Source organism: Geotrypetes seraphini, chromosome 8 (assembly GCF_902459505.1).
Source record: "Geotrypetes seraphini chromosome 8, aGeoSer1.1, whole genome shotgun sequence".
NCBI lineage: Eukaryota > Metazoa > Chordata > Amphibia > Gymnophiona > Dermophiidae > Geotrypetes > Geotrypetes seraphini.
Genome location: NC_047091.1, coordinates 14,631,199 through 14,654,583, shown reverse-complemented (window position 1 = coordinate 14,654,583; position 23,385 = coordinate 14,631,199). Strand labels below are relative to the sequence as shown.

Sequence of the window (23,385 nt, the reverse complement as noted above, 5' to 3'; positions counted from 1 at the left end):
GACCCCATCAGCTCTTCCACTGATGTCACTTCCAGGCAACACGCTTAGGTAGTGACTTCGGAGGAAGAGCTGACGGGGTTGCGAGGAGCACGTTGTTGACCGCTGTGAGCATCAACTTCAACTAGAGGTACAAGGGAAGGGGGACACATGCAGCAAGCAAGAGCAGGGGGGGGAGGGGGGACGCGCGCGTGTGGCAGTTGGGATTGTGGAAGGAGCACAGGAGGGACGCCACTGCCCTGGGCGCCTCTCACCCTCACTAAGCCACTGTCCCAAGTCGTTCCTGAAGTATCCTCTTGCCAATCAGGATTTTAGGGTAATCACAATGAATGTGCGTGAGATTGATTTTAGAGAATGACGTGGTGACAAAATTCATCACCGTTCCCGTCCCCGCGGATAACCGCGTGAAACCATCTTCATGTCATTCTTTAAGGAGAGAGGGAAGAATCAGAGTATGAATGGCCACAACCACTGACCCACAAGCTTTGCTTTGAAGAATGCTGATGTAGAAGGACTGAGGTTGAAACAGACACTACAGAATGATAGTCTCTGGTATCCAGATATTGTGATGTCATAATGCCTCATTCCACCAGTGCCTAAGAGCCAATCACATCAGTGATGTCACAATGGCTTCATTATCCTTGGCTCACATAAGAATCAGAGTATGAACGGCCACAACCACTGACCCGCAAGCTTTGCTTTGAAGAATGCTGGTGTAGAAGGACCGAGGTTGAAATAGACACTAGAAAATGACATGGGATTATTTCCCGCGGTTATCCGCGGGGACGGGAACGGTGATGAATTTTGTCACCGTGTCATTCTCTAATTGATTTACATACACTGCCTCTAATGTATGCAAATCTCTTTCATGCATATTCTCTTTGAATATCCTGAAAATCTGACTGGCAAGGGGGCATTTCAGGACCAGCTTGGGCAATACTGCCTTATGCTACATGTCCATCTCCAAAACATTTGCAAATATGTTTTCAAAACTTATGAACCAACTGAAACCTGGACTGGACTGCCCCACTACTTTCACCTTACCGATAAGACTCTGCCATTATTGTATTATGGTACTTTCTGGAACAGACTTTTCAGCAATGCCACGTATTTGCAAACCTTTATCTCCTGCTTCCAGTTGCTCCAGTGCATGAAGTACTCACTGCATGTGTCATTAAGGGCAAAGTTTAGGTGAACTCCATTAATTTTATTTCTAATATCTAAACGTTCTTCGTTCTTCAAAGATAATACATAGAAATAAAACTTAACAAAAAGATAAAGGTAAAAGAATGATATCTTTTGTACTGGACAAACTTAGTACATTTTTTTCATTAGCTTTCAAAGGTTTCAAAGCAAATGTTAGAATATAGAAGTGAGACATTTAAGCATTCCAATAGCAGTCTCGTAGGAAAAGGAAAGGGGTGTGTAAGTTGAGAAACAGGGGAAACTAGGTGGGTGAGACAGGAAGAGAGGGATGGATGAAGAGGGTGACAAAGCAGCACATGCGATAGAAAGATCTTATGCATTTATGTTTCTCTTATATATTCTGATATTTGTGAATAATTGCTTATTTCTGATCTGAAGAAGAAGGGATACCTCTGAAAGCTAATAAAAAAAAAATGTACCAAGTTTGTCCAATAAAAAAGGTATCCCCCTTTAATCTGTTTGTTTTATTTCTATATATTACCTTTAAAAGTGGACGAACAAAGCTACCACGCCTCTTTCTTCAAAGAAACTGATGAAGTTCAGCAAAACTTCTTTTACAGACCTCTCCCGTGGCACTCTCAGATTACACTTTGCTCTCGTCTGGATATTTCCCTTACCAATAACAATGTTTCAGCTTTTTCTACTTGTTCATGCCTTACTTCCTTCTTTTACAGTTTTAGAGCAATGGTTCTCAATCCACTCTAAGCCACCTCAAGCCAGTTGGGGGTTTCGGGATATCTATAATGAATATGCACATGAGAGATTTACATACCAAGGAGGAAATGCATTCAGATCAATTTCATACAGTGGTGTAGTAAGGAGGGGGAGATGCAGTCCTCCCCAGGCACGGTCTTCCTATGGGAGTGGCATCCCTCTTCCTCTTGGCCTACCCACCCCTGCTCCTCTCCATGCTATGCGCGCCCCTGGCATGAGGTTGCTGCCCGCGTTGGCATCGGCGCTCTCTCGGATGTCACTTTCGGGACCTGTGCCTAGGAAGTGATGTCATGGAAAATCCGGACCCCCCCCCTAGACCCGCCTCCATGCCCGCCCCATCCCACCCATGCCTGCCCCATTATGCCCCGGTTCTGCCCCGTCATGTCCCCAAGCCCACCCCAGCCTTGCCCCCCGCTGCCTACTCTCGGGCAGGCCATCCACGCATGTACAGATGCGACACAATGACATCATGCGCACATGTTTGTGTGCGTGAAGTCATTGCATCATATCCGCGCATGCACAGACGCCCTCCTCCCCGAAGGAAAGCTTTTCAAAACCCGGACAAAGTGCCAGGTTTTGAAAAGCCATCTGGACCCCCGGACATGTCCTCAAAAGGAGGACATCTGGTAACCCTACATAGAAGGAACACCCGCTCGAGTGTACAGCTAAGTGAAACTGCTTTTAACTTCATTGCCATTATTAAGAACAGAAGGAGCGGTCAGGGGCCGATAAGCAGCTCTGATGGCCCCTTGTCCAACCTCTGCTTAATACCACTTAGGTTGTGGGTCCGAGGGTGGCAAGTCAAATGCGCGTGGACAAATGCGCCAAGACAAGTGAGCGCATGACAATTGAGCGCAATGACAACTGCGCACAACGACAATTCAGCGCAGGTCACTTGTCTTTGCCCATTTGTCCGCGCGCTTATGTCTTGCGCGCATCTGACTATGAACCGGGGCTGAGCACTTTTCACTATAATTTATGCATTTTTAATTGTTTATGTGAGGAAGGTGGCTATGAGAGCAAGCGCTGAATAAGTGTATCCTGTGTTGGTTGAGCCACATAAGCATTATCAGAGGAAAGTTTATTAGTTGTGCTCCAAGATTTATTAAGAAGTTGAGATTCCAGAAAAAGAAGGAAAGATTGAGACATCTGGGTTTTACTTCCTATGCTTTCAATGGAAGTAAACCCCAAATGTTTCTATCTGTGTTCCTTACTACCATTGCTTTCAGTGGAAGTAAAACCTTGATATCTCAATCCATCCTCTTTTTTTTTTTTCTGGAGCCATATGGTAGTCACACAACTAGTCTAAACTCACACTAGTCACACAACTAGTCTCCAAACTCACACTCACTCACAACTAGGCTCTAAACTCACACACTCAGGTTTTTCAGCAGCCACCTTGGCTCACTTTTCTTTCTCTCACCCTTCCTGCTATTTTTTTTAATGTTGTCAATGCTGCCACTATCCCAGTCACAAACCCCATCTGCAGCCTGTAGCTGACACCTCTCCACAACTATTTTTATGTAGCTCTGAAGAGGTATGCTGCCAACAAGACGACTGCAGTGGTTTCAGAATGGCAAAAGAGTCTGGAATGTACCCGACATGAAACCTTTATAGCATATGGCCTGAAGAGTGAGTCCCCAAATTTAAAAGATCTTGTTACCTGGAAGAGCTCCCGAGGTTCTGCTGAGCAGTAAGAGGAGCAGAGACAGAACTAACTCCATGCTGAAGAAATTGGTCTTGTCTAATTGCTGTAGAAATCAAGAGTCAGCAGCACTCACCACTTCTGGGGAAGGGAGGGGAAGACAGAGGGCTGTCAAGTGATTTGCTGACTGAGCCAGTGCTGCCAGCCCTTGTGTAGACATGCTATTACTGTTAAGACCTACCTTCCAGGGTGAGTCCCACCCCTGGGAGATTCAAGCTCTGCTTTGCACATGCCAGTTTGGCTGTGAATTAAAGACAGGAAAATAAAGCATGTGCTTTATAATGCTAAAAATGTCAAACTCCCAGCAGGAATGCCCTGAGTCGATCCTGCATTTGTAAGTCTCCTGATGGGATTTGTAATTCTACATAAATGCAGAGGTGCAGAAGGGAAAGGGATTCGGACTTGGATACAGCCTTTTTTTTTTTTTTTTTTTTTTTTTTTTTTGCAGTTATACAACCACACTCAAGTGTTTTACATACAGATACTTCAAACATTTTCCAGCTCAATGTCACTAGTAGCCTGAACTGGTATCAAGTAGTTTCACTTTCCCACTATATATTCCATTTCCAGTACCATCCTTTAGAACAGTGTTTTGCAAACTTTCCGGCCAGCAGCACACTAAATCCAGTGCTCCAGCCAGAAGGCACCCGGAAGTGTGCGGACATTGACACGATGATGTCATGTGCATGCGTGACATCATTATGTCACCATCCGCGCCTGCGCGGAAGCCCATCTGGCCACAAACTGCTTTGGTGGAGGGATCCAGGAGGTTCAGGAGAGGAGTAGAGACACTGACCAGGAGGAGAGTCATCTGCGTCGGCTGACTTCCTGCAGGACGCGCCTCTTGCCACGAGAAGCACGTCCTGTAGGCAGTAAGCCGGTGTGGACGACTCTCGTCACCAGTGTGTCACGGCCCACCTAAAATCTCAGGAGGCACACAGTTTGTGATAAACTGCTTTAGAACATAAGAACATAAGAGCTGCCAGACTGGGACAGACCGAAAGTCCATCAAGTACAGTATTCTGTTTCCAACAGTGGCCAACCTAATTTACAAGTACCTGGCAAGATCCTAAGGAGCAAAACCTGACTGCTCGGGGTGCCTTCAGGACCAGATTTGGGAACCACTGTCATAGTACGTAAATGCAAGGGTAGGGTTACCAGATTTTCCCGAAGGAAAATCCGAACTTATGGCCATGCCCACAGGCCCGCCCAGTTCTGCCCCCCACTCCCAGACGGCATCTATGCATTCATGCATGTGCTGATGCCCCCTCCTGACACAATGTTTACAGAAAGCTTTTCAAAACCCAAAATGCCGGGTTTTGAAAAGCCGTCTGGACCCCCAGACATGTCCTCAAAAAGGAGGACATGTCCGTGGAAATCCGTAACCCTATGTAAGGGGATATTTATATGGGCAGAATATGGACAGGGCTGACACTTATATGTGCAACTTACACAACACCTTTGTGGCTAGGACTAAGGATGCGTGGAACAGTCTCCCGGTAGAAGTGGTGGAGACAAAGACTGTTAAGTGCACTGGATATCAGTGGATAGCCCTGAATAAGCAATTTAACCAGACAGGAGCCATTTCTGGCTGGCTAAATCGATTTGAATCTCAATCCCCATATGCAGTGGCGTAGCAAGGGTGAGAGACGCCCGGGGCAGTGGCGCTCCTCCCTCATTGTCATCCCCTCCCTTCCTGTTCCCCATACCTTTTTAACTTCTCCAGCGTGAGCAGCATGTCCATGTCAGCGTCAGCTCGCCCTTTGATGTCACTTCCTAGGCGCGGGTCCTGGAAGTGACATCAGAGAGAGCGCCAATGCCAACAAGGGCAGCAACCTCGCACCGGGGAAGTAAAAAAAAGGTATGGGGGAAGGCAAGGAGAGGAGCAGGGGAGGAGGCGTAGAGGAGAGGGGTGCCGCGTCCTCACTGCCCCTCCTGCCTCCCCTTTATTACGCCATTGCCCAAATGTATGTGCTGGCATAGCTTTTGCCCCACTCTAATGCCAGCCCTTTTATTTGCATAAAATCTGACCATTCAGCAAGTTACAATGATTTGATTTTATACTACTCGAGTGGCACCAATATTATTTGTGGAATACTGTTGCCACCTGCTGTCCAAAATCTAAACTCTGCCTTGTGGTCCATTGTTGATGTTATTCATTTACTGTCGTTTCATAAAGAGAGTCACCCAAAGCGGTTTACAACAGTGGCGTACCTAGTATATGTGACACCAGGGGCCCATCATTTTTTGACACCCCCCCTCATCTATATGAAAAATATGATTTTTAGTAACAATCCACATATTGCACAAGAGTGTACCTAGGAAAAGGCAGCATCTTAAACACTGCAGTGAGCACTAGAATACCAACACATACATTGTAAAACTAAACAAGCCAGATCCCACACAGCCAATTGATCCTGCACAGTCAATGCAAACTGAAAACTATGTCCTTTTCATACACACAGAACAGAGATACACCCTCGCCCAATATTGAAAAATCACAAAGTAAAAATAGAAATATGTAGACAAAAGTTAAACTGAACCACCAAGAAACCAGACTCTGCATACAATGCAACACCACAACACCACAAAAACAGAGTGCAAAATATAAAGACAGTAGATGTAAATTTTAAAAAACTGATACATAACAATCACCACTTTACAAATTAACAAATAAAAATAAAACAAATAATGAGAAATAAGAAAATACCATTTTATTGGACTAATCCATTTTTCAATTAGCTTTCAGAGGACAAATCTTTCTTCATAACGGTACAGTATACTGCTGTTATGGTATCCTGTCCTGACCTGAGGAAAGGGGTTTAGTCCAAAAAATTGCCCTATTTCCATTTCTTGTTTATAAACTTTTATCAATACAGTTACAATACTACTTGATTCTAAGTAAAGTAACAAAAAAATCTTTCTACCTTTTGTCGTTTCTGCTTTAATCATCTTCTCTTTGCTCTCTTATTTCTATACAGCGTTTGTCCTCTCTCCCTTCCATGCAACATCTGCCCTCTCTTTGCCCCTTCCACCCAGCTTCTGCCCTCTCTCTCTACCCCTTCCATCTACTGCCCACACTCTCTCTGCCCCTTCCATCTACTGTCCACCCTCTCTCTCTTCCATATGGCATCTTTCCTCTTTCTATGTCCCTTAAATAAACTGTATATCCTGTGTTCCTTCTCTCCTTTGCACATGATTCATTTCAGCTTCACCCCCTCTCCATTTTTCTGTCTCCACCCCCTCCCCTATGCTTTGGCATCTCTCTCTTTCTCTTCTCCTTTCCTTCCTTCCTTCCTTCCCACTCCACACCATGGTCTGGTATCTCTATCTCCTTCCCTTCCCTCCCCCATGCCATGGCATCTCTTCCTCCCCCTCCATGGTCTGGTATCTCCTTTCCTTTTTTACTTTCCCTCCCTCCCATGGATTTGGCATCTCTGGTTCCTCTCCCTTGTCTTCTTTCTCCCTCCTTCCCTCTCTCTCCCCAATTGGGTGTTGCAGCAGCAGCATTTCTCCCCCCCTTTCCTGTACAGCAGCAGCATTTCTCTCCCCCTTGCCTGTGCAGCATTTCTCCCCCCCTTGCCTGTGCAGTATTTCTACCCTCCCCCCTTCCCTGTGCAGCAGCAAAATTTCTAGGCCCCCCTTCTCTGTGCAGCAATATTTCTCTTCCCTGCCCAGTATTCTGGCCAGTTCCCCTGCTCAAAGCCATGAGCATCTACACCTCATGCAATCTGCGGCTGCGTCGGAAGCCTTCTCTCTGATGTCGTGATGTCAGAGGGAACGCTTCCAATGCAGCCGCGGATTGCACGAGGAGCTGACGCCCATGGCTTTGAGCAGGGGAGCCGCCCAGAAGCTGAACAACCACCGGACACCCCTGTTTACTGTTTACTGCTGCTGCTGGTTAAGGAAAGCAGCAGCGGCAGAATAGGGAGGGTGACTGGCTGTGCACCCTCCTTGGGGCATGCACCCGGGGCAGACCTCCCCCCCCCTTGGTATGCCACTGGTTTACAAAACACTGAAACGTATTTTCCCCTATCTGTTCTGGTGGGCTCACACAGTAACTGTAGTATCTGGAGCAATGGAGAGTTAAAGCCCAAATTCTGTAGCCAGCGCCTAAAGTTAGGCACCTATTTCAGAGGTGCCCAATTAGATAGGTGCCTATCTAAATTGAATTAAAAGCTCAATTAAGCTTTTTAGTCAGCACTGATTGAAGCATAGGCGCCTATCAAGAAAGCACGATTCTGTAACAAGGCGCCTCTAAGAATTTAGGCGGCCTTCAAAAAAAATAGGCGCTATGCACGTTAGGTGTGGGCGTGGCTACATGCTAGGCGCCTTGTTGCAGAATCGCTGCTCTTAAGCATGCTTAAGTGCTCAGCTAGGCGCCTAACTTTTAGTTGTGCCTAGAGTTGGCCTATGTCTTGGGCATCTCCAAAATAGGTTCTGTTCTGCGTGATTCATTAAACAGCACCCAATTTTACATAAATCGCGCTGAACAGTGCCTATGTAGGCGTCTAACTTTTGGGCACTTCTTTACAGAATTTGCCCTTAATTGATTAGCCCAGAGTCACAAGGAGCATGCTGGGACTGGGGCAGCAGCTCTAACCACAAGGTTATGCCTCCCTCCCTCCCTTTTTTTTTAATTTATATAAAAATAGGGTTTAGTAAATAAAAACTATTGGACTATCTTAATACATTCATTAGCTAGTTTTCAGAAGGTAGCACCTTCTTCCTCAAGGTAGGGTTTTATTTAATAACCTTTATTTTTTGTATCTTCAAGTGGACTAATATAGCAACCACAGTCTTGCTTTCTGTTCTCTTGTTTTTCATTCTAGGTATACATAGAAAAGAAAAATGAATTAATTTTCATAGAGGACGTTCTGGGCCAGCCAGGCAGCAATTGGCTGGCCCAGAACGTCCTCTCCGACGTCAGAATTGACATCAGAAAGAAGACTTCTTGTCGGCGATTAACAGCAGCAGGGAGGTAAGACAGCAGCGGACCAGGGGAAAGGAAGGAGGGAGGCTTTTTTTTTTCCTTTTTTTGCACGGCAGGGAGAGAAGGAGGTAGATAGGCAGGCAAGCTGGCTTCCGGGGTGGGGGTGGAACAAAGTCTGGAAGGCAGTGAGAGGGACATAGGAAGGAGGCACTGGGGGCATTAAAGACATAGGAAGGAGGCACTGAGGGTACTAAGGACATAGGAAGGAGGCATTGAGGGCACTAAGGATATGGGAAGGAGGCACCAGAGGCACTAAGGACATAGGAAAGAGGCACTGGGGGCACTAAGGACATGGGAAGGAGGCACTGGGGGCACAAAGGACATAGGAAGGGGCACTAAGGACATAGGAAGGAGGCACTGAGGGCACTAAGGACATGGGAAAGAGGCACCGGGGGCACTAAGGACATAGGAAGGAGGGAGAAAGGGAATAGAAAGGGACAATTGTTGGGCCTGAGTGCAGAAAGAAAGAAATGAAAGAAAGGATATACAGTCAGAAGGGAATGCAACCAGAGACTCACAAAATCACAAGACAGCAAAGGTAAGAAAAATGATTTTATTTTCAATTTAGTGATCAAAATGTGTCCGTTTTGAGAATTTATATCTGCTGTCTATATTTTGCACTATATTTGTCTATTTTTCTATAGTTACTGAGGTGACATTGCATATTTTAAAGTCATCTGCCTTGACATCTTTGAAACCCCCCCCCCCCCCAAATATAAATGATAATTAACATTTTCTCTGCATATAGTGTGCTTTGTAGTTTTTTAAAATTTTATGGTTACCATTATGAATTAATAAGATATGTGTACATGAAAAATTAATGGAAGAAATTGGGAACGAGATGGGGGGGGCTGGGCTAGGGTGGGATTGGGGTGGGGCTGGGGCGGGACTGACAGTTAATAGATGTCCCCTTTTGATGAAAAAAATAAATGGTCACATTAGGCTTGATGCCAATCAAGTTGATGGATCTTCGGTCTGTCCCCGTATGGCAGGAGTGTCCAATGTCGGTCCTCGAGGGCCGCAATTCAGTCGGGTTTTCAGGATTTCCCCAATGAATATGCATTGAAAGCAGTGCATGCAAATAGATCTCATGCATATTCATTGGGGAAATCCTGAAAACCCGACTGGATTGCGGCCCTCGAGGACCGACATTGGACACCCCTGCCGTATGGCAACGTTTATGTTCTTATGTTACTACAAGTGCATGCATGCAATGGGGTAAACCAAGGACTGGATCTACTATTTGACCCTGAGTAGTTCCGGTCCGAGCGCAGGAAACAGCTGTCCCTGCCAGTAACAAAGATGTCCGCCTCCCTCCCTAAGCCCCGCAGAAGCCGCGGTCGGCCTTTTTGAGTTCTGGCAAAAAAAATGTAAACAACCGAGCTGTGTGTGTGTATCGAGCCGCGGGATTGGGCGCCGTCCCTCACGTCATGGCAGCATAGAGGCTACCGATTGGCGGGTGCAGGGGAAGCCGTCTTTCGCGGGAAGAGCTTACGGATTGGGTCGCTTTTCGCGCGAGTTGGAAGCGCGCGCGAGCTCTCTCTCTCTCTTTCTGGGGATCCTGGGCGCTCGAGCCTGTAGCTGCCATGTGGAACAGTCACGGTGAGAAAGAGGGACGAGGGCTGCAGACTGAGTGGATCTGGAGGAAGGGGAAGGGGCTTAGGAATGGAGGCACCTGCCATATCTGTTCGCTGGACCTCGTACTCCCAACAGGAGAGCATATTCAGTTACTGGCAAGCTAACAACATGTGGTTCGTCCAGCTTGGGGGGAGGATCAAAACATAAGAATAGCCATACGGGTCAGACCACTGGTCCATAGTCCATCCTGATTCCAACAGTAGCCAATCCAGGTCACAAGTACCTGGCAGAAGCCCAAGTACTGTAGTAGCAGCATCCTAGAAACTCAAGGAGTAAGCAAGGCTATGGAATCCCAAATTGTAGCAACATTCCAGAATCTCAAAAAGTAAACAAGATTCCAGAATCAGTGGTGTAGTAAAAGGGAGGGGGGGATGTGGACAGCCCCGGGCACCAGCACCTCTCTGCCCCGCTACACCATGCAACACTTGTGCCAATCCTTACCCCCCCCCCCCCCTCTCATGCCGTACCTCTGTAGATTTTTGTCAGCAGGAGCAACTTCTGCCTGCCTGTTGCTCGCGCTGGCCTGGTTCCCCTCTGAATCACTTCCAGGTCGTGGGGCCAGAAAGTGACATCAGAGGAAAAACCAATGCTGGCATGAGCGGCATGCTGCAGAAGCCACTCGTGATGGCAAAGTTTTACAGAGATACATGGAGGGAAGGGAGAATGTGACTGTGGAGTGGGGGGAAGCAGGAAGAAGCGGTGGGGGGAGAGGAGGGCGCCACCGCCCCTCACTACACCACTGTCCAGAATCCTAAAGAGTAGCAACATTCCATGCTACCGAACCAGGGCAAGCGGTCGTTTCTCCTGTGTCTGGCTCAGTAGCAGACTATGGACTTTTCTTCCAAATCCCCCAGATTCAGTACCCCTCCATCTCTCTCTTCCCCTCCCTTCAGGCTGCATCTTGGGGCTGCTTGCAGCATCTACTGAACATGCTGCCTTCAGTTGCCCAAGATGTTTTCCCTCTGCTTCAACTTCCTATCCCTGCAGAGGCAGGATGCTGCAGCACATGGAAAGCTTGGCTTAGCTCACTGATGCTTCTGGCGGCCCAAAGATTGTAAGCTGAGGTGGGAAAGGTATGGTGCAGAGCAAAACCAGAGCTCCCCTGGGGTATGTTTTGCAACTAGGATGTACTGCCCTCACCGCCCTGCCCCTAGTATGCCACTTGAAACCAGCAATGGCCCATGTGGTATATCAAAACCTTTGTAAATAAATGTTTGCATTGTATCAACATTGTAAGTAGCATACTTTGAATATTTTTTACTGCTGTAAATTATCTAATACCTGTGTGCTGAGTCTTATTGCTATATATCACCTTTCTTCAAAAAGGCAATAAATCCTAAAAAAATACTCATAGAATAAATGTGTATGTTGGTAATTTCCAAAAATAGACATGGAAATGTCAACCTAGAGATGTTTTTTTTACTGGTTATAGAGCCCACATCATTCAGCACAATTGTAATTGGTGGGGAAAGGGGGAATACAAGGAAATGAAGGGCTCACGCGGCGGCCCAACAGATCCAGGACCTGTGCAGTAATCCTCTATCTATACCCCTCTATCCCCTTTTCTAGCAGGAAATTGTCCAATCCTTTCTTGAACCCCAGTACCGTACTCTGCCCTATTACGCTCTCTGGAAGCGCATTTCAGGTGTCCACCACACGTTGGGTAAAGAAGAACTTCCTAGCATTCGTTTTGAATCTGTCCCCTTTCAACTTGTCTGAATGCCCTCCTATTCTTTTATTATTCGAAAGTTTGAAGAATTTGTCCCTCTCTACTCTCTCTATGCCCTTCATGATCTTGTAAGTCTCTATCATATCCCCTCTAAGTCTCCTTTTCTCCAGGGAAAAGAGACCCAGTTTCTCCAGTCTCTCAGTGTATGAAAGGTTTTCCATCCCTTTTATCAGACGCGTCGCTCTCCTCTGAACCCTCTCGAGTAACGCCATGTCCTTCTTAAGGTACGGCGACCAATATTGGACGCAGTACTCCAGATGCGGATGCACCATCGCCCGATACAATGGCAGGATAACTTCTTTCGTTCTGGTTGTAATACCCTTCTTGATTATGCCTAGCATTCTGTTTGCCTTCTTAGCGGCCGCTGCGCACTGTGCTGTCGGCTTCATTGTCATGTCCACCATAACCCCCAAGTCCCTTTCTTGGGTACTCTCATTTAATAACATCCCTCCCATCGTATAGTTGTACCTCGGGTTTCTGTTTCCTACATGTAATACTTTACATTTCTCAACGTTGTACTTCATCTGCCATCTCATCGCCCATTCCCCTAGTTTGTTCAAGTCCCCTTGCAATTCTTCGCAGTCCTCTTTAGTCTGAGCTCCACTAAATAGTTTGGTGTCATCTGCAAATTTTATTATTTCGCACTTTGTCCCTGTTTCTAGATCATTTATGAATATATTAAATGGCAGCGGCCCGAGCACCGAGCCCTGCGGGACCCCACTCGTGACCCTCCTCCAGTCCGAGTAGTGGCCCTTCACTCCTACCCTCTGTTTCCTACCCGCCAACCAGTTTCTGATCCATCTATGTACTTCTCCTTCCACCCCATGGTTCTTCAGTTTCCGGAGTAGGCGTTCATGGGGCACCTTGGAAATCTAGATATATGATGTCTATGGGGTCTCCTTTGTCCATCCGTTTGTTAATTCCTTCGAAGAAGTGCAATAAGTTCGTTAGGCACGATCTCCCCTTGCAGAAACCATGTTGGCTTGTTATCAGAAGTTCGTTTCTTTCAAAATGTTCATCGATGTTTTCTTTTATCAGTGCTTCCGCCATTTTCCCCGGAACCGAGGTCAGACTCACCGGTCTGTAGTTTCCCGGGTCACCTCTTGATCCCTTTTTATGTACAAACTGTTTATTGAATTTGCAAACATACAGAAGTATCAGAAACATGTACAGATCAAAGAAAGCAGGGAGAGCCGGAGCAAATGTCAAGAAATTGTCCATCATCGCTTAGCCAAAGACAGATATGCGTCTAACATCAGCAGAATCAGAGCAAGGAAACACAAGAAAGGCACTGGCGATGCAGCAAATAGATATCAACTCTCCAAACTCTCCCCTTCCCGCCCCCCTCCCACCCCAGTCCCCCCTCCACCCAACCCAACACCCCTCCAGAAGAAGAGAAGAAAAGAAGGAGAAAAAAAAAAAAAAAAGAAGAGGGGGGGACAGAGAAGCAAGAATATGTACAGCTGATAGCAGAGAACTGCAAGCGCTGACCTATGGAAAGGCATAGACAATATATACAAAGATACCCTGCAAACAGAGCCCTGAACTCTTATGAGCCCTGAGAGGAAATGCCAGACCTCTCCCCTCCCCATCCCCTAACTAAATTATAAGAAAGAGAAATAAAGGAATAGGAGGTCTTTGGCCAAGGAGGGGCACCCCAGAGCAACAACGCCCACCGCTCCAGCAGATCAAAGCCTCAAAGTGTTAAGAATCGAACTCCGAATTCTAGGAGACAGAGAATAAATATAGGGTCTCCAGACCCGCAGAAAAATCTTGGATTGACGAAAGGAAGTACGCACCTGACCTCTCTCTAGTAACATCAATGCATGCAGCCGATTACGCCAGGCCCAATACGCAGGAGGGTCAGCCGACACCCACTCGGTCAAGATAATTTTCTTGGCCACCAAGCCCGCCTTCCGCAGGAATAAACAACCTACTCCAGGCGATAAATGAAAAGCCTTCTTGATCCCTTTTTAAAGATGGGATCAAGCCTGTTTTCAGGCATAGATTGCAAATTTGCTTATGTAGTTCCGCTATCTCCTCCTTTAATTCCTTCAGAACCCTTGGATGGATTCCATCCGGATCCGGGGATAGGTGGGATGACGGGCTTCAAAAACCTTAAATTGACTCGGCATGACTCATCTTATGTTCTTAACCTTTCTGGTGATCCAAGAGGCAACACGCACCCACCCCAAAATTATGTCATAGCTGAGAGCAATGAAGTAGTGAACATTTTGATCTGCATATCGAATTCAGGAAACTGAATAATTTTTTTTTTTTTTTAAACCCTCTAATATACTCTTTGTTCAGCAGTGCCTTTTTTGGGGAATGGCCTGAAGGCTGGGCTTGTTCTTTCCTGTAACAATCCATCAGTTTTCTCTTCCTTGGTTGACAGGGGTTGCCATTCAACAGATTATGAATAATTGGAAATATTGGGATAGATTGAGTTATAGCTTTTGGTGGAACTCTTTGTGTAACATTTTTCAAAATGGAAAGGATAATTGCCGTGCAGCAAAGGAATTTTAAGAAATTCAAGGTTATTTGGGAGCCATTAACAAGATACTGTAAAGATTGAAATTAATGCATAGAATAAATATTAATTCCCTTTTGTTCATACACGTCCAGGGTGAGTTGGGGGGTGGGAATATTTTATGATTTCGTTTGATTATGATTAATTGTTGGGTATAAGGGAGGGGGGTTATTTGATGAGAGCGATAATTTGATGATATAATAAGTAATGTTAAAGTATAAAATGATTGTATTTTGTGTTATACTTACTGAATAAAGATTTTTTTTTAAAAAATTTTCTCTTCCTTGGCCTGCAATCCTGTACTCTACTCTGAGTTCTAACGTTTGTGTTTCTAGGTGGCTTTGAAGGTGGCTATGGAGGTGCTGGCACGGGAGGTGGCTACATGCAGTCTCCAGGAGGGTTCGGGTCCCCTGCAGCTACTCAAGGAGGAGGATCTGTATGTACTTTTTAAAGTCATTTTTTAATGTTTGGTTTTTTTTCTACAACTCCTATTCAATGCGCCACGTACATGAACAAAAATCCCAGTTCCCTTCTTCCCCTTTTGTGAATTCTTTTTTTTTATTTTCTGCAAAGTATATGCTCACTAACCTTGAGCGCTTGGGTTTGTACAAGGTACCAGAGTATTAGCTCTGAGGTTGCATTAACCCTGAGGTTGTGAGTTCGAGTCCCACTGCAGCTCCTTGTGACTAAGGGCAATGTGTACGGTAACCTATGTTTACCAAAAAGAAAGCCGGCAAACATTTTGTGCACACAGTTGTTAGGTGTGTGTACCCTCTTTTTGACCCATGTGCGTGCTAAGGTGCACAGCGTAGGGCAGTGTCCCGCAAATATTTTAACTTGGCGGCACAGTAAACCTCAGGCCGCGGCTGGAGGGCACCCGGAAATGTGCGAACGTCGCGCGCATGTCAACATCTTCGCTTTCACAAAGGTCCTCCAGATGAGGCCCTAAGCCGCCAGTGGGGGATGCCCAGGCAGGAGAGGCACTGGCGAGGAGAAAAGGTGCGGATGCCGGCTGACTGCCTACAAAAGCAATAACCAGTTGAATGAGATTAAAGCACCCTTTCTTAAGCCGAGCACTCTACTTTCTCCAGACTTGAAGTTGAGAGAAAGGTTGTCAGTTGAGATGGCTCAAAGAAAACAAATTTATGTGAACGGTAATTAATTACACATTTACAATGGATGTCGCAAGTAAAAAGTCGCCCCCAGGGATATAACACCAGGTTTCCTTAACAAGAATTCTCGTCTCCTTCTCTGCGTATCCTTAGCCAAATCCGGGAACATCTGAATTTTACAACCTAAAAATTATTTTTGTTTATTTTTAAAGAAAAGTCTCAGCAACCAGTTTTTATCTGGTGCGAGAGCTACTGTCAAAAGTAAAGTGGCTGGGGGGGGGTCACTAATTCTTTATCAGATATTTCCAAAATATTACAGCGCCTATTATTTTTTGAAGGCCGCCTAAATGTTTAGAGGCGCCTTGTTGCGGAATCGCTCTTTCTTGCTGGGCGCCTAAGTTTCAATTATTGCTGATTAAAAAGCTTAATTGAGCTTGTTAATCGGTTTAGATAGGCGTCTATCTAGATGGGCGTTTCCGAAATCGGCGTCTAACTTTAGGCATCGGTTCCAGAATTTGGATTTATCAGCAGCCACAATGGTTTTGCCCATGTCTAACTTGTGTACTATGCTGGGAAGCACAGGAAGTATGTGGGGTACATGAAAAAAAAAAAAAAAAAATCACACCTTGCCCGCGCATCCTTCCTGTTTTGTTTCTTTTTTTTCTTTCTTTCTTGATAAGTTTTCAATTTATACAATCAAGATAAAACTTGTACAGAAAGAGGATTCATGATAAGAAAGATTAAATTATCACAGGAGAATTAAACAAGCAATTAAGATAATTTAACATAAATCTTCTCAAGTCCTCAAATGGATCCAAAATGTGAATCAAATGTTTTGTTTCTTACAGTGATAGGACAGATCTGTTAAAGGAGCAAGGTTAAAATATGAATAATGTTCTCTTGAATAGTTTTTCTTACAGATCAGTGATAAATGCTAATTTTATTAGAGCTTTTAATAGGTATTTGGTACAAATCTCTTGTTTCAAAAGTATCTTCTTTCATACTGTTTCTTTAGCTGGAAAGAACAAACAGCAAAGAGCAAGACTTGGTTGAAGCACCCAAGCCTTGATAGAATTATCAAAAGCTTCACTGGCTACCGTTGGAGGCTAGAGTGTTGTTTAAATTTGGATGCGTTTGTTTTAAAGTTTTATTGGGCTTAGCACCGGCTTACCTTGTTTCTCATTTTAGTTTTTTTTTTTATTTTTAAGAAAAATATCCGTAGATCTGGTTGGTTTTATTTTCCCACTAAATTAAATTACCCTAGTGGGAACTTCACAAAATTATATAAAACACACACTTCCCACTTATCTCAAAGTACAAATACTGTTCTATATATAGGAACCGGCCTCAGTAATGGAGCCTACGCGTAGTCGTAGTCACTGACTGAGATGTTCAGCGTAGTTTGTTTTTGCTCCTTTTCCTCCAATCATTGGCCAAATTCCTATTTATTTCTTACTTATTCAATTTTAATAATTTTTAAAACAATTTTTTCTAATAACTTATTAAACTATCTCTTATCCGTTCATCTTCAAACGTTTTTGATCGCTCCATCCGTAAGACAAAGTTTTGATATAGTAGTCTTTTTAGAGTTGAAAGAGTGCAAATACGTTTAAAAAGGAAAGTGTGGTAAAATAATATTAAGATTTAAAAAAAAGTTAATAAAGGAAAAAAAACGTTTGAAGATGAACGGATAAGAGATAGTTTAATAAGTTATTAGAAAAAATTGTTTTAAAAATTATTGAAATTGAATAAGTAAGAAATAAATAGGAATTTGGCCAATGATTGGAGGAAAAGGAGCAAAAACAAACTACGCTGAACATCTCAGTCAGTGACTACGACTACGCGTAGGCTCCATTACTGAGGCCGGTTCCTATATATAGAACAGTATTTGTACTTTGAGATAAGTGGGAAGTGTGTGTTTTATATGGTTTTATTTTCCTTCAGCAAATGCATGTCGTTGAATTCATGTTTGAATATTCTTGTTTCTCTATTTCTTACTTACTATCAATTTCGAAAAGATCTTAAAACCCATTTATTTAAACAATATAATATACATTATTGATTTTCATATTATCATGTAGTTATAATGTACTTTTTATCTGTACTTATTTTAGTCGATATTATGTTATCCTTATTCATTAGTTTTAACGCTTGTATTAGTTACTTTGATTTTATTATATATGATGTTGTTATGTTGTTTGCTGAGTACCTAATTGTGTAAACCGTTATGAACTGCTGGTTAGGTGGTATATGAAAATAAATAATTATTATTAACAAATAAGGCAAAAGCGGTTTTTACAAATAAAATTGTACTAACCTGATCATTTGCTGTAGTATGTGAACAGTTACAGCATTGTGTAAAAGAGAACAATACAACTTCTTATATCCCGCAATTTTCAACAGGGAATCATCGCGGCTTACAGCAAGATGGGGTTACATTTGTGGTATAGTGTTATTGATAAGCGAGTTAAATATTGCCAGGTTAGTTTAAGGGATGACGGTCTGTGGTTGAAGAGGCCTGGGATGGGTTGAGTCTACTGGGGAAGAGAGATGTTTTTAATCTTTTTCCTGATCGGGCTTAGGCTACAGTCTCCAAATCCCTTCAAAAATAGATGTGACACACACAAAAACACCTCTAAGTAACAGGCTATTGTTAAAGAGTAGTAACCATAGTAGTCTTTACAACAAGACCAAGGATCTCAAGTGTCTGCGGCTAACCTTTTAGAGCTAATCACGAAGAGTAACCAACATGCAGACTATCATCGGTCCCATTAGTCTCAAAGAGAAAATTGTTCTTAACAAAATTTTTTTAGAGTTTCCTTAAACTATTGATTGCACAAATGTTCAATATATTAGTTGCCCTATATTAGTTCAGTTTTCCTTATCAGCAAATCTTTATTTAAAGCAATACTCTGCCCAGCCACATCCACCCGGAGACGGTAATGCCGACGGAGGATCTCCGTTTCGCCCTAAATTCATTAATTAGGGCTTCTTCAGGAAGTTAAGGCTTATGGATGAAAACTACTGCAAATATAAAGGAAAGAACATACAACAGTTAACTAAATTTAAAATTCAAAACCCCATTAACTGTTCATGCATAAATTATTGTTTTTAAGGAAATATATTTTTTTCGTTTTATACTTCTCTTTAAACAAACTACGACGGCTCGACACGGCCACCCCTGTCCACATTGTTCATAATACAAAAAGTTAAATATTCTCTAGTACAAAATGTTAAATTATTAAATAGTTAAATTATTTATCCCAGGACAAGCAGGCAGCATATTCTTTACGCATGGGTGACGTCACCGACGGAGCCCACGGTACGGACCTTTTTACTAGAAAGTTCTAGTTGGCCGCACCGCGCGTGCGCGAGTGCCTTCCCGCCCGACGGAGGAGAGCGTGGTCCCCAGTTTCTTCGTTTCCGCGGAGCGAAGAAGACGTGCGTTTTTCAACTCCGATTGAAAACCTCTTTTTGCCTTCCCGCTCGCGTTCTTTTTTCGTTTATTTACCTTCGGGTTGCTTTTTTATTTCATTTCCAAAAAAAAAAAAAATTATTTCTTTTTGTTTCATTTTTTGTCTTTGCCCCGGCGGGGCCTGTTGTCACGATCCAGGCCTCGGGGTTTGATTTTGCGGAGGCCGTGTTCCCATTCATGCCCCCGCAGCCCGGGTTTAAGAAGTGCCAGCGGTGTGCACGCCCGATCTCCCTCACTGACCCACACAATTGGTGTTTACAGTGTTTGGGACCGGAGCATCGGGCGGACTCGTGCACCCGCTGTGCCACTCTTAAAAAACGCACTTTGAAGAATCGCCAAATCCAGCAAAGTCTCCTGTTCGGCACCGGCCCGACTATGGACTCGACTTCTTCAACTGCGGCACCATCAAAGTCGGCACCGACCACCTCGACACCGCCTGACATCACATCGGCGCCGCCGGCGCCAGGTAAGCCGGCTAAGAAGCCTTCCACCCTTGAGCGCCCTCCCACCTCGGTGGCGACACCGGCTCTTTCGGCTCCACGCCGAACTAAAAAACGCTCCGCTCCGATATCGGTGAGTGCCTCGTCATCGGCCTCCTCATCGCCGGAGCGTAGAGCGGCACCCATGGAACCAAAGCAGAAAAAAGTGGTTCCGGTGCCACCCCTGGATGACCGCATTGCGGCCATCCTCCAGGATAAGTTGCAGGAACAACTCCAAACGCAACTTAAACAGCTCTTGCCCTCTATCCTGGCACCGCTGCTTTCGGTACCAGACCGGCCCGAGCCCCACACCGTCCAACCGGTATCCACACCATCGGTACCTATGGACCCCTCCATGCCCATTCTCTCGGCTCCGCATATCCATGCCCATGCCGAGGCCGTCGCTCTGACGACAGCCGATCCTCCTCGGGACCGAGCGGAACACCGGTCTTCCCGCGAACCTGACCGGCACCGTTCTTCCCGGGACCGAGACAGACACAGGTCTTCATCCCCCGGTACCGTCTCGGTACGCTCAGGCAAGTCTCGGTCTAAAGCTCATCATACCAAGCCTTCCACTCCAGTCTCTCGGCACGCACACACCGATGTCAGAGACCCGGACCTCTGGGAGGAATCTCCCCTCGGTACCGAGGAGGATGCATCGTCGTCGGACGAAGAGCCCTCGGCCCCCGATACCACATCTAAACCTGAGCAATCTTCTTTTTCGAAATTCCTCAGGGAGTTATCGGGGGCCTTATCTTTGCCTCTGGAATCTGATTCCAAGAAATCTCAAGCTTTCCTGGAGGCATTAGATTTCGATCAACCACCTAAGGAGTTTCTCAAGTTACCCGTGCATGACATCCTACGGGAAACTTTTTATAAAAATTGGGAAAATCCATTGACTGTCCCTGGGGCACCCCGTAAACTGGATAGCCTTTACAGGGTTATTCCAATCCCGGGATTTGATAAACCCCAGCTGCCCCATGAATCTCTCCTGGTTGAGTCCACTTTAAAAAAGACTCAAGGCTCCAGTGTATATGCCTCTACCCCTCCTGGCAGGGAGGGCAAAACTATGGACAAGTTTGGCAAGCGGCTCTACCAGAATGCCATGCTGGCCAACAGGGCAAACAATTACTCTTTCCACTTTTCATTCTACCTGAAACATCTGGTAATGCAACTCTCAGCCATGCAGAAGTACATGCCGGAGCACAAGGTCCCACTATTCCAGCAGCACATCTCCAGCCTGCTTCAACTTAGAAAATTTATGGTACGCTCCATCTATGACTCCTTTGAGCTTACCTCTCGTGCATCTGCCATCGCTGTGGCCATGCGCCGCCTGGCCTGGCTCAGGGTCTCTGATCTGGATGTCAACCATCAGGACCGACTAGCCAACGCCCCATGTATGGGAGACGAATTGTTCGGAGAGTCTCTGGATACCACCACACAAAAACTCTCCGCCCATGAGACCAGATGGGATACTCTCATCAAACCGAAGAAGAAGACCCCTCCTGCTCGGCCTTACAAACCACAGTCTTCTTACCAGCGCAGGTTCTCCGCTAGGCCGCTTAACCCGCCTTCACAGCAACCTAGGCGGGCTCGCCAACAACACCACAACCAGGCTCGTGCACAGTCTAATCAACCTGCCAAGCCTCTTCCTCCTGCCAAACCTTCTCAGCCCTTTTGACTCCTCTCTCCAGGGCTTAGCCAGTCTTCCACCTTCCTTGCCTCTCCCTCAACCAATCGGAGGCAGGCTCCACATTTTTCTCAGCCGTTGGGAGGTCATCACATCGGACCAGTGGGTCCTCAACATCATCCGCCACGGCTACTCTCTCAACTTCCAGACTCTTCCACCAGACAATCCTCCCGTAGAGTCTGCTTCTCTTTCGACTCAAACCCCCCTCCTCCTGAGGGAGGTCCAATCCCTCCTTCTCCTCAATGCCATCGAAGAAGTACCTCTGGAACAAAGGGGCCGGGGATTCTACTCCCGTTACTTTCTGGTTCCAAAAAAGACAGGAGACCTACGTCCCATTCTCGATCTCAGGGACCTCAACAAATGTCTTGTCAAGGAGAAGTTCAGAATGCTCTCCCTTGCCACGCTTTACCCTCATCTCTCTCAGAACGACTGGCTATGTTCCCTGGACCTCAAAGAGGCCTACACTCACATACCAATCAACCCAGCTTCACGTCGCTACCTAAGATTCCAGGTGCACCATCGCCATTATCAGTACAAAGTGCTACCTTTTGGCCTCGCTTCATCACCCAGGGTGTTCACCAAATGCCTCATTGTAGCGGCGGCCTTCCTCAGGTCTCACAACCTCCAGGTATTTCCCTACTTGGACGATTGGTTGGTGAAAGCACCTACGTCTCCGCTTGTGCTACGAGCTACTCATCAGACCATCTCTCTCCTCCACCTCCTGGGGTTCGAGATCAACTACCCCAAGTCGCATCTGCTTCCCACACAACGCCTTCAGTTCATTGGAGCAGTTCTCGACACCACACTAATGAGGGCGTTTCTCCCCTCCGACCGTCAGCGGAACCTGCTCCGCCTGTGTCGTCAGGTGCTCCTTCATCACTCCATTTCTGCCAGACAGATGATGGTCCTCCTAGGCCACATGGCCTCGACAGTGCATGTGCTTCCCCTGGCACGACTCCACCTCAGGACACCTCAATGGACTCTGGCCAACCAATGGTCGCAGACCTCGAATCTTCTTTCTCATCCCATCTCTGTGACATCGTCTCTTCAGCAATCTCTACAATGGTGGTTGAACTCCTCAAATCTTTCCAGGGGCCTTCTTTTTCATCTGCCCCCGCATTCCATGACCATCACCACGGATGCCTCCCCTTATGCATGGGGAGCTCACCTGGGAGACCTACGCACCCAAGGTCTTTGGACCCCGCAGGAGCGTCGTCATCACATCAATTTCCTGGAACTACGAGCCATGTTCTATGCTCTCAAGGCCTTCCAGCACCTCCTTTGCCCTCAGGTTCTGCTCCTGTGCACGGACAACCAAGTTGCCATGTACTACATCAACAAACAGGGCGGCACCGGATCTCGCCTCCTTTGTCAGGAGGCTCTTCGCATTTGGACCTGGGCCACGGCCCGCAGTCTCTTTCTCAAGGCTGTCTACATCCAGGGCGAACAGAACTCCCTGGCCGACAATCTCAGCCGCATCCTTCAACCTCACGAGTGGGCTTTGGATCCTCCCACACTCCACTCCATCTTTGCTCGCTGGGGCACTCCGCAGGTGGATCTATTCGCAGCTCCTCACAACCATCAGCTGCCCCAGTTCTGCTCCAGACTCTTCTCTCCTCATCGTCTGGCCCCGGATGCATTCCTTCTCGACTGGACGGATCGGTTCCTCTATGCCTTTCCTCCTCTACCTCTGATGTTGCGGACTTTATCCAAACTCCGCAGGGACAGAGCCACCATGATCCTCATAGCCCCCCGGTGGCCTCGTCAACACTGGTTCTCCCTTCTACTTCAGCTCAGTTCCAGAGAGCCCTTTCCTCTACCTGTGTTTCCTACTCTACTTACACAGCAACATCAGTCTCTACTACATCCCAATCTGTCTTCGCTCCACCTGACAGCTTGGTTTCTCTCGGGCTGACCTCTTCAGGAAATCTGTCTCAGCCTGTCCGTCTCATTTTGGACGCCTCCAGGAAACCGGCCACCCTCCAATGTTACCATCAGAAGTGGACCAGGTTCTCCTCTTGGTGCCTCCGTCATCATCACATTCCCACCTCCTTAGCGGTGGAAACTGTTCTGGACTACTTACTCTCCCTGTCCAACGCAGGCCTCAAGTCTACCTC

General features: G+C 46.0%; 2 protein-coding genes across 2 annotated transcripts in view; one reads left to right on the top strand and one right to left on the bottom strand.

Moving 5' to 3' along the window:
* SMPDL3B (sphingomyelin phosphodiesterase acid like 3B) overlaps nucleotides 1-3,733 on the bottom strand; it is a 32,736-nt gene extending 29,003 nt beyond the window's left edge. Inside the window, exon 1 of the mRNA XM_033956619.1 lies at nucleotides 3,581-3,733. Within this exon, the coding sequence (XP_033812510.1) occupies nucleotides 3,581-3,641 (61 nt within the window). The 5' untranslated portion in view covers nucleotides 3,642-3,733. The remainder of the gene's footprint in view (nucleotides 1-3,580) is intronic.
* Nucleotides 3,734-10,060: 6,327 nt separating this feature from the next.
* The window catches only part of RPA2 (replication protein A2), a 40,795-nt gene continuing 27,470 nt past the window's right edge, over nucleotides 10,061-23,385 (top strand). The window contains exons 1-2 of the mRNA XM_033957067.1: nucleotides 10,061-10,217; nucleotides 14,848-14,948. Coding sequence (XP_033812958.1) covers nucleotides 10,202-10,217; nucleotides 14,848-14,948 — 117 coding nt within the window. The 5' untranslated portion in view covers nucleotides 10,061-10,201. The remainder of the gene's footprint in view (nucleotides 10,218-14,847; nucleotides 14,949-23,385) is intronic.